Source organism: Protobothrops mucrosquamatus, unplaced genomic scaffold (genome assembly GCF_001527695.2).
Source record: "Protobothrops mucrosquamatus isolate PMUCROS unplaced genomic scaffold, P.Mucros_1.0 scaffold2871, whole genome shotgun sequence".
Lineage (NCBI taxonomy): Eukaryota > Metazoa > Chordata > Lepidosauria > Squamata > Viperidae > Protobothrops > Protobothrops mucrosquamatus.
The window spans coordinates 181,029-190,915 of record NW_015388900.1 but is presented as its reverse complement, the minus strand read 5'-3'; the positions used below and the strand labels follow the sequence as shown (position 1 = coordinate 190,915).

At 50.0% G+C, this 9,887-nt stretch overlaps 2 protein-coding genes across 3 annotated transcripts in view; both read left to right on the top strand.

The window, feature by feature from the left end:
* Positions 1-7,615, top strand: part of VPS16 (VPS16 core subunit of CORVET and HOPS complexes) — a 26,654-nt gene extending 19,039 nt beyond the window's left edge. For both annotated transcript variants that reach the window (XM_015825898.1, XM_015825897.1), the window contains 6 exons: positions 753-860; positions 1,205-1,282; positions 2,211-2,380; positions 4,509-4,605; positions 6,129-6,232; positions 7,478-7,615. In XM_015825898.1, the coding sequence (XP_015681384.1) occupies positions 753-860; positions 1,205-1,282; positions 2,211-2,380; positions 4,509-4,605; positions 6,129-6,232; positions 7,478-7,613 (693 nt within the window). In that variant the 3' untranslated portion in view covers positions 7,614-7,615. The remainder of the gene's footprint in view (positions 1-752; positions 861-1,204; positions 1,283-2,210; positions 2,381-4,508; positions 4,606-6,128; positions 6,233-7,477) is intronic.
* Positions 7,616-9,760: 2,145 nt separating this feature from the next.
* The window catches only part of SMYD5 (SMYD family member 5), a 21,873-nt gene continuing 21,746 nt past the window's right edge, over positions 9,761-9,887 (top strand). The window contains 1 exon segment of the mRNA XM_015825896.1: positions 9,761-9,859. Coding sequence (XP_015681382.1) covers positions 9,761-9,859 — 99 coding nt within the window.

The window sequence follows — 9,887 nt, the reverse complement described above, 5'->3', positions numbered from 1 at the left end:
CCCCTTATGACCTGTGGACTTCAACTCCCAGAATTCCTGAGCCAGCATAGGGAACTGTGATCTCTATGACATGGACTTCAACTCCCAGAATTCCTGAGCCAGCATAGGGAACTGTGGCCCCCTTATGACCTGTGGACTTCAACTCCCAGAATTCCTGAGCCAGCATAGGGAACTGTGGCCCCCTTATGACCTGTGGACTTCAACTCCCAGAATTCCTGAGCCAGCCATGCTGAGGGGAAAGGGAGAGGTTTCCAAGCTGAGCCATGCTGGCTCAGGAATTCTGGGAGTTGAAGTCCATGAGTAATAAAAGAGCCGAGGTTCCCTACCTCTGGCCTAGGCCTAGGCCGCTTTATGACTGGTGGACTTCAACTCCCAGAATTCCCGAGGCAGCCATGCTGAGGGGAAAGGGAGAGGTTTCCAAGCTGCGCCATGCTGGCTCAGGAATTCTGGGAGTTGAAGTCCACGAGTCATAAAAGAGCCAAGGTTCCCCACCTCTGCTCTAGGCTTTTAATCAAGCAACGTGTCCCATTTTGGTCCCTTGAATAAGGAAATAAAATAAATCTGAGGTAAAAGCCGCCAAATAACTTCTTGTAACCCTCCTAGACTTATTCCAGGGTGAGATGGGGAGCGTATACATTTAATAAATACATACTGTAAATAAATTAAAATGTTCCTAAATAGAAAAAAACAAATAGGACAATGAATCGATTTATACCCCACCTTTTTCATGTACGACTCTTGTCCATCCTCAGTTCTGCAAACACAAAGAGCCAAACACACTCAAAGATCTTTACAACCAAGACGACAATCACCAGGAGCTGGGCAACTTCCACGTCCGTAGTAGCTACATCAGCGAAAAGGTGGGTGCTGTTGCAACGTGGTGGGGGTGGGGGCACCCAATTAGGGCTGGCAGATTCCGATCCGGAGGGGTTGCCCCTCGGAGAACCAGGCAAAAAAATATATTTTTCACACCTGGTTGCACATCATGACTATACCCAAGAGTCGGATTTTTAGTGTAATCAGCTTTTATTATGATAGAGCAGTCTTGCTCTCAGCTAGACGCTGGGAGAAGCTTGAGTTTCGCGTTTCAAGTCTTAAAGTTGCAAGTTTCAAGACCTCTGCGTCTGATTTTTTATTTACCGTAAGTGTTTTCAGCTGCAGGCAGTTCTTGCAAGCTGGATTAACCTCCATTTTGCTTCCACAGTGGATCGAGGGCCGTGTAGCCAGTCTGCAGAACGCGGTTGACGAGTACTACAAAGCCAAGAATGAGTTTGCAGCCAAGGTGAGGGCACAGGGCACCGTTGGCCAAGGAGACTTGGATCCGGAGTACAGCACAAAGTGGGACCGGACTTTACGCCGGGAAGCAAGTTAACTGAATCATGGCCAATATTTTATTTATGTATTTATTGGTCTTCCGCCTTTATTATTTGTAACTCAAGGGAGTGAACATATCCAACATGCCTCCCTCCTCCCATTTTCCTTGCAACAACAACCCTGTGAGGTGGGTTGGGCTGAAAGAGAGGGACTGACCCAAAGTCATCCAACTGGCTTTCATGCCAAAAGTGGAACTAGAACTCACCACCTCCCGGTGATTGGCCCAAAATCACCCAGTTGGATTTCCTGTTAAGGCGGGACTAGAACTCACTGTCTCCCGGTGATTAACTCAAAGTCACCCAATTGGCTTTCATGCCAAAGGCGGGACTAGAACTAACCATCTCCTGGTGATTGGCTCAAAGTCACCCAATTGGCTTTCATGCCAAAGGCGGGACTAGAACTCCCGTGTCCCGGTGATTGGCTCAAAGTCACCCAGTTGGATTTCCAGTCTAAGGCGGGACTAGAACTCACCATCTCCCAGTGATTGGCTGAAAGTCACCCAGTTGGATTTCCTGTCTAAGGCGGGACTAGAACTCACCGTCTCCCGGTGATGGGCTCAAAGTCACCCAATTGGCTTTCATGCCAAAGGCGGGACTAGAACTCACTGTCTCCCGGTGATTGGCCCAAAGTCACCCAGTTGGATTTCATGCCAAAGGCGGAACTAGAACTCACCATCTCCCGGTGATGGGCTCAAAATCACCCAGCCGATTTTCATGCCTAAGGCAAGACTCAAACTCACCGTCTCTTGATTTCTACCCTGGTGCTTTAACCACTAGACCAAGCCGCCTTCTCCGAAAAAAAATAAATGTCCTTTTTCCCTCCCCCCCCCTCACCAGGCCACCGAAGACCAAATCAAGCTGTTACGTCACCAGCGTCGCTTTCAGGACGACTTTGACAAACCCTACGTGGACCTGTCCCTGCACGACACCGTCTACAACCTCATCCTGGATGGGAAGCACAAATTAGCCGAGCAACTTTACCGGGACTTCCGGATCCCCGATAAACGGTGAGGACAGTCCNCCCCCCCCCTCACCAGGCCACCGAAGACCAAATCAAGCTGTTACGTCACCAGCGTCGCTTTCAGGACGACTTTGACAAACCCTACGTGGACCTGTCCCTGCACGACACCGTCTACAACCTCATCCTGGATGGGAAGCACAAATTAGCCGAGCAACTTTACCGGGACTTCCGGATCCCCGATAAACGGTGAGGACAGTCCCCGGGACTGGGCTGTGGTCCGGGAAGGCCAGTGCGAAGGGCTGGACCCCCCACTCCACCCCAGCTGGTTTGAAACACAAATGTGTTTCTCTTCCATTCCGAGAGGAACAAACTGGGATAGCTTTATCCAGGTTTATTGAATCGTGGCTCTTTCGTGACTTGTGGACTTCAACTCCCAGAATTTCTGAGTCAGCATGGCTGATTCAGGAATTCTGGGTATTGGAGTCCACAAAGTCGTAAAAGAGCCAAGGTTGCCTACCCCTGAACTATACCATTTCGGACAAGCGGAGGGACCCTTGAAGGTCTTCTAGTCCAACCCCCTGCTCAGGTAGGAAACCCTATACCAGGGGTAGGCAACCTTGGCTCTTTTATGATTCGTGGACTTCAACTCCCAGAATTCCTGAGCCAGCATGGCTCAGCTTGGAAACCTCTCTCTTTCCCCTCAGCATGGCTGGCTCAGGAATTCTGGGAGTTGAAGTCCACATGTCATAAAAGAGCCAAGGTTGCCTACCCCTGCCCTATACCATTTCAGACAAACGGCGGTCCAATCTTTTATTGAAAACCTTCAGTGATGGAGCACCCACAACTTCTGGTGGCAAGCTGTTCCACCGGTTAATCATCCTCACTGTTAGGAAATTTCTCCTTAATTCCAGGTTGCTTCCCTCCTTGATCAGTTTCCATCCATTGCTTCTTGTCCTGCCTTCTGGTGCTTTGGAGAACAGATTGACTCCCTCTTCTTTGGGGCAGCCCCTCAAATATTGGAAGACTACTATCATATCCCCCCTCGTCCTTCTCTTCATTAAACTAGACATACCCAGTTCCTACAACCTTTGAGAGGGATCTTGGAATCCTAGTGGACAATCACTTAAATACAAGTTTTTCATATCTTTCAGCCTCCATCCACCTAATCATCTTTGTTGCTCTTCTCTTACTCTTTCTAGAGTCTCAACATCTTTTTTGCATCGTGGTGACCAAAACTGGATGCAGGATTCCAAGTGTGGCCTTACCAAGGCCTTGTAAAGTGGTATTAACCCTTCTCATGATCTTGATTCTATCCCTCTGTTAATGCAGCCCAGCACTGTGTTGCCTCTTTTGGCAGCTGCAGCACACGACTGGGTCCTATTTAAGGGATCGTCCACTAGGACTCCGAGATCCCTCTCACAGTTAGCTTGATCTGGTCATCAAATCCCAGAATTTACTTAATGCTTTGAGCGAGATGTGCCTTGTGGTCTGCTTGGGTCATGAGATTCCAGAAGATTTAAACCAGGGGTGTCCAACCGTGACAACTTTAAGACTTGTGGACTTCAACTCCCAGAATTCCCCAGCCAGCATTTGCTGGCTGGGGAATTCTGGGAGTTGAAGTCCACAGGTCCTAAAGTTGCCAAGGTTAGACACCCCCTGGCTTAAACTCTGTATGAAGATGGACTGGAATGAGATAACTCACATGTTCTAGCTTGGCGTTCCTCGAAAAGGCTCATTTGGAGAACTTCAAGTTGGCTGGAGAACCTCAAGTCGGCATTTGCTGGCTGAGGAATTCTGGGAGTTGAACTCCACAGGTTCTAAAGTTGCCAAAGTTAGACACTCCCTGGCTTAAACTATGTATGAAGATGGACTGGAATGAGATAACTCACATGTTCTAGCTTGGCGTTCCTCGAAAAAGCGCATGTGGAGAACCTCAAGTTGGCTGGAGAACCTCAAGTTGGCATTTGCCGGCTGGGGAATTCTGGGAGTTGAAGTCCACAGGTCCTAAAGTTGCCAAGGTTGGACACCCCCTGGCTTAAACTCTGTATGGAGATGGACTGGAATGAGATAACTCACATGTTCTAGGTTGGCCTTCCTCAGAAAGGCTCATGTGGAGAACCTCAAGCTGGGGCTGGATGTTAGTTCTTGAGTCTGTTTCTTTGCCGTCTTGACAGGTTCTGGTGGCTGAAGATCAGCGCCTTGGCGGAACAGGGGGCCTGGGAAGATCTAGAGAAGTTCTCCAAGTCCAAAAAGTCACCTATTGGCTACCTGGTGAGAAGATGATGGGGCGAAGGTGGTGGGTCTTTTTGCTTACTCAACGCTCTTGAATTCTACCAACGTTCAGGAATGGGTATCCCCATGAAAAAGCAGACAGATTCAGAAAAAGACACCACCAGGATCCCAGGAATGGTCCTGGATTGTTGTAGGGTGTTTGTGTCCCCAACCTTGGGGATTCCCAGGTAGGTGGATGTGAGATCCCAGCGTTCCAGAGTTGACGTGGCCACTGATGAGAACGCTGGGAGTTGAAGTCCATCGTTGGGAACGGTTGCTCCAAGGCCTCTTGACTGGATCTTGACAACCTGGTCCAAATTCTTCAACACCACTTTTGAAGGGCAAGAAAGTCGGGTTTCAATATTCTGTGTGTGTGTGTGTGTGTGTGTGTGTGTGTGTGTGTGTGTGTGTGTGTGTGTGTGTGTGTGGTTTCCCCAGAGCAGAATAACTCTTTCTCTTCTCTCAGCCCCTTCTCAAGACCAGACCTCAATTTATTGCTGCTTTGTTTTTATTTGCTGAGGAGTTTGTGTAAAGTAAAAAAGAAATCAAAGAATGAGACAGGAAAAGAAAAGGGGGGGGAGGAAGGGACGAAGGAAGGAAGAAAAAGAGGGGGGAGGGAAGGAAAAAGGGAGGAAGGAGAAAAGGATGAATGGAAAGAGGGAGGGAGGGGAAAAGGATGAATAGAAGGAAAGGGAGGGAGGGGGGAAGGAAGAAAGGAAAAGGGAGGGAGGGGGGAGGGAAGGAAGGAAGGAAGGAAAAGGAGGAAGGAAGGAAAAGGATGTATGGAAAGAAAGGGAGGAAGAAAGGGAAAACAGATGAATAGAAGGAGGGAGGGAGGGAGGGAGGAAGAAGGAAGGAAGAAAAAGGGGGGAGGGAAGGAAGCAAGAAAAAGGAAAAGGAGGAAGGAAGGGAAAAAGGATGAATGGAAAGAGGGAGGAAGGAAGGGAAAACGGATGAATAGAAGGAAATGAAGGAAGGAAGGAAAAGGGAGGGAGGGAGGGGAAAAGGATGAATGGAAAGAGAAGAAGGAAGGGAAAACATGAATAGAAGGAAAGGGAGGGAGGGGGAGGGAAGAAAGGAAGGAAAAGGAGGAAGGGAGGGGAAATGATGGATGGAGGAAAACGGAGGAAGAAAGAAAAGGATGGATGGAAGGGGAGGGAGGGAGGAAGGCAGGAGAAAGAAAAGGATGGAAGGAGAGAGAAGGAAGGAAAGGAGCGAAGGAGGGAGGAGGAAAAGCAGGAAAATGAGAAAGATAGAAAGATAAAGAAAGATGCAAGAAAAGGAAACGTAATGGGAAAGCCCCAGTGTAAATGAAATATAACGATTTCTGTCCTTATTAACCAACAGCAAAAAAAACCCCCTCTCATCTCCCCTCCCTCTTAAAATCCCCTCAAGCACCCCCTCAAGGCCAGAAAGCAAAAAAAAAAAAGAAAAACTGGAGTCGGCCTGCTCTTATCTCTCGGGATTCGCCCGGCTGCACTTTGCCCGCGATCACCGGGTGGTCCCCTTTCCTCTCTTTCCAGCCCTTTGCAGAGATCAGCATGAAGTATGGCAACTCCAGCGAGGCCAAGAAATACACCGCCCGAGTGACCCCCGAACAGAAAGTCAAGGCTTTCCTCTTGGTGGGGTAGGTAGCAAGCGTGGGCCCCCCCCTCACCCTCTCCCCGGAATCTCAGCCCTACGACGTTCCCGAGCAGCGGCGATCCAAGATGCGAGGGCCAGAGCTTTTCCCGCTCCCCTGAGCGAACCTGTCAATCAAGGGGGTGCATTTTTAGACCATTTCAGAGGGAAATCCTACCTAGAGGAGACGTGGGAGACCCCCGACAAAAGACACCCCCAAAACGCGGTGTCCGGAGCTGGAGAATGGATTTGAATCCCCCCCTCTTAAAAAAAAAAGCAGATTTGGGTGGGAAATTAAGGCAAAATTTAGGCAGGAGTAGTGGTGGAGCTGGTAAATCAAAGGGGTGGGCAGGCCGCTCTTCTGCGGGTGAGTCCAGGCAGACAGCCATCTGTCAGGGCGGGTAGAATCTGGTTTCCTGCCTTCAGCAGGAGTTGAATAAAACCAAGTACTGTAACTACTGGACTACTGGACTACTGTAATGCTCTCTACATGGGGCTTCCCTTGAGGAGCACTCGGAGGCTCCAGTTAGTCCAGAATGCGGCCGCGCGGGCGGTGATGGGAGCGACTCGTCGCTCCCATGTAACGCCGCTGCTGCGCGAGCTGCACTGGCTGCCTGTGGCCTTCCGAGTGCGCTTCAAGGTGTTGATTATCATCTTCAAAGCGCNGGAGTTGAAGTCCACGAGTCATAAAAGAGCCAAGGTGGCCTACCTCTGGCCTAGGCCTAGGCCACTTTATGACTCATGGACTTCAACTCCCAGAATTCTTCAGCCGTCATGGCTCAGCTTGGAAACCTCTCCCTTTCCCCTCAGCATGGCTGGCTCAGGAATTCTGGGAGTTGAAGTCCACGAGTCATAAAAGAGCCAAGGTTGCCTACCCCTAGCCTAGGCGATCTCAATGGACCCACCCCAATTTGTGATTTCAAAGCTGAGCAGAATTCGAACCCAAAGGCCAAAATAATAATATTAAAAAAAGGGCTTTGTATCCAAATACGTTTGTCCTGTGGATCAGAGGCAGCTTAAAAAAAAAACCAAACAGCCATTTTGGAAGAGGGAAAGCTGAATTTTTCTCCCAGGAAAATCCTGAGGGATTAGCGCGCCAGCTTATGAGACGCACCCTCATGAGGACTAGTCACCCAACGTTCCCCAATGGGCAAAAAATTACCTCAGGGATGGGGGGGGAAAGGAACCTTGGGCTTCGGACTTCTTTTAAATGTCCTTTTTTTTTACTTTTTACTTCCTTCCGTGGCCGTAGGGACTTCAGCCAGGCTGCCGAAGCGGCCACCGAGCGCAAGAACGAAGCAGAGATGAATCTGATCCTGTCCAAGTGCACCGACGCCACCGTGGCGGCCAAGCTGGAGCAGGCGAAGTCTCAACTGGGAAAGAAATGAGCTTTTCCTGTACCGCCACCACCGGCTTGGCAAAAAACCGGGAATCCGCTGGGACCTTTCCGCTCTGGCCCTACAGCCCAGAAGCAGCTTTGCAGCCTTCCGGGAGTTTTGGACTACAGTCTCCATCATCCCCAGCCAGCCCCCCCCCCACGTCTGGAAGGAGGGCCACCGAGTTGTGGAAGGAACTGAAATGGGAGACGGGGGTCCTGCTGGGCTTGGGGAAGATTTGGCCCTCCTTTTGAAGATGAATGTTTTGAGTGCAGTTTTTTTGGGTGGGTGGATGAGAAAAGAACGCCCCATTCTCGCCTTCCTTCCCCTTTCCTTCTTTCCTTCCTTCCTTTTCCTTCCTCCATCTCTCCCTTTCATCCTCTTTTCCTTCCTCCCTCCCTTTTCCTTCCTTCGTCCTTCCTCCCTCTATCCCTTCCTCTTTTCCTCCCTCCCTCCATTCCTTCCTCTTTTCCTCCCTCCCTCCNATTGGCCCAGAGTCACCCAGCTGGCTTTCATGCCTAAGGCGGGACTAGAACTCACCGTCGCCTGGTGATTGGCCCAAAGTCACCCAGCTGTCTTTCATGCCTAAGGCGGGACTAGAACTCACCGTCTCCTGATGATTGGCCCAAAGTCACCCAGCCGGCTTTCATGCCTAAGGCGGGACTAGAACTCACCGTCTCCTGGTGATTGGCCCAAAATCACCCAGCTGGCTTTCATGCCTAAGAAAACTAGAACTTTGCATCACTTTTCAGAGTATGCCTTTAATGTCAGATCGATGCTGATCTGTAAGGTGTGACAGTACGGTAAAAACGCCAGGTTCAGAAACAGACTATCCTAAACGGCCAATTTTGGGGGACAAGGAAAAACAAAATGCCCCCTTTTCATTTTGCGACATTTCCTGGAGGCATCCATCCATCCAATCAGAGTCGGAAGGGACCTTGGAGATCTTCTAGTAGTCCAACCCCCAGCTCAAGCAGGAGACCTTATATAATTCTGGACAAGTGGCTGTCCAGTCTCTTCTTAAAAACCTCCAGTGATGGAGCACCTACAACTTCTAGAGGCAAGCCGTTCCACTGGTTAATTGTTGGTTTGAGAAAGAACTCCTGCATTTATCAATTTCACCTCTTCCCCCCCCTTTCCTTTCGCACATACAGTTACTGGATGCATCTATCTACCTACCTACCTATCTCTCCATCCATATCTCTCCCTCCCTCTGTCCACCCTATCCATCTCTCTCTCTCTCTCTCTCTCTCTCTCTCTATCCATCTATCCTCTATCCATCACTCACTAAAAGTCTCCTGTCTGCCTGTAACCTGTAACGGGATGAAACGGTGCAGTATAAGGTAACCGTACTGTCTGTCTGTCTGCTTGCTATCTGTCTGTCTGTCTATTTATCATTGTCTGTCTATCTAATTATCCAATTATCATCTATCATCCCTATCTATCTATCTATCTATCTATCTATCTATCTATCTATCTATCTATCTATCTATCTATCTATATCTATCATCTCTCTCTTTGTTTGTCTGGTCTGGTCTGTCTGTCTACCTACCTACCTACCTCTATCTATCTATCATCTCTGTGTATATCTGTGTCTATCTATCATCTACCTACCCATTACCCATCTACTCACCCACCCACTCACCCACCTACCTACCTATCATTGTCTGTCTATTATCTAATTATCATCTATCACTATCATTGTCTATCATCTAATTATCATCTCTATCATCACTATCTATCTATCTATCTATCTATCTGTCTGTCTGTCTGTCTGTCTGTCTGTCTGTCTGTCTGTCTGTCTATCTATCTATCTATCCCTTCATCCTTCCATCTATGCATCCACCCACCTACCTACCTACCTACCTAATTCACTATCTCTCCATCCCTTCCTCTATCAGATCCATCCATCCACATTTCCTCCCTCCCTTCTCTATCTCTCCATCCATCCTTTCCTCCATCCTTCCATCTCCCTCCCTCCCTCTCTCTCCGTCCACGTGTCTGCCTCCCTCCCTCCCTCCCTTCCTTTGTCCATCCAGCGGGCGCCGGCTTGCAGGGCGGCGCGGCGGCTCCCCGTGCGCGGCGAGGCGAGGCGAGGCCGGGCCGGGCGGCTCCTCCTCCTCCTCCTCCTCCGGGAGGGCCGGCCGAGCGGGGCGAAGATGGCGGCTCCCAGCGGCGACCCCTTCGCCTTCTGCCTGGAGGCGCCCCCCGGCCAAGCCCGCCGCGCCCTGGAGCTGCGCCTGACCGGCGGGGCCAAGGTGAGCCCGGCGGGCATCTGCAAGCGGG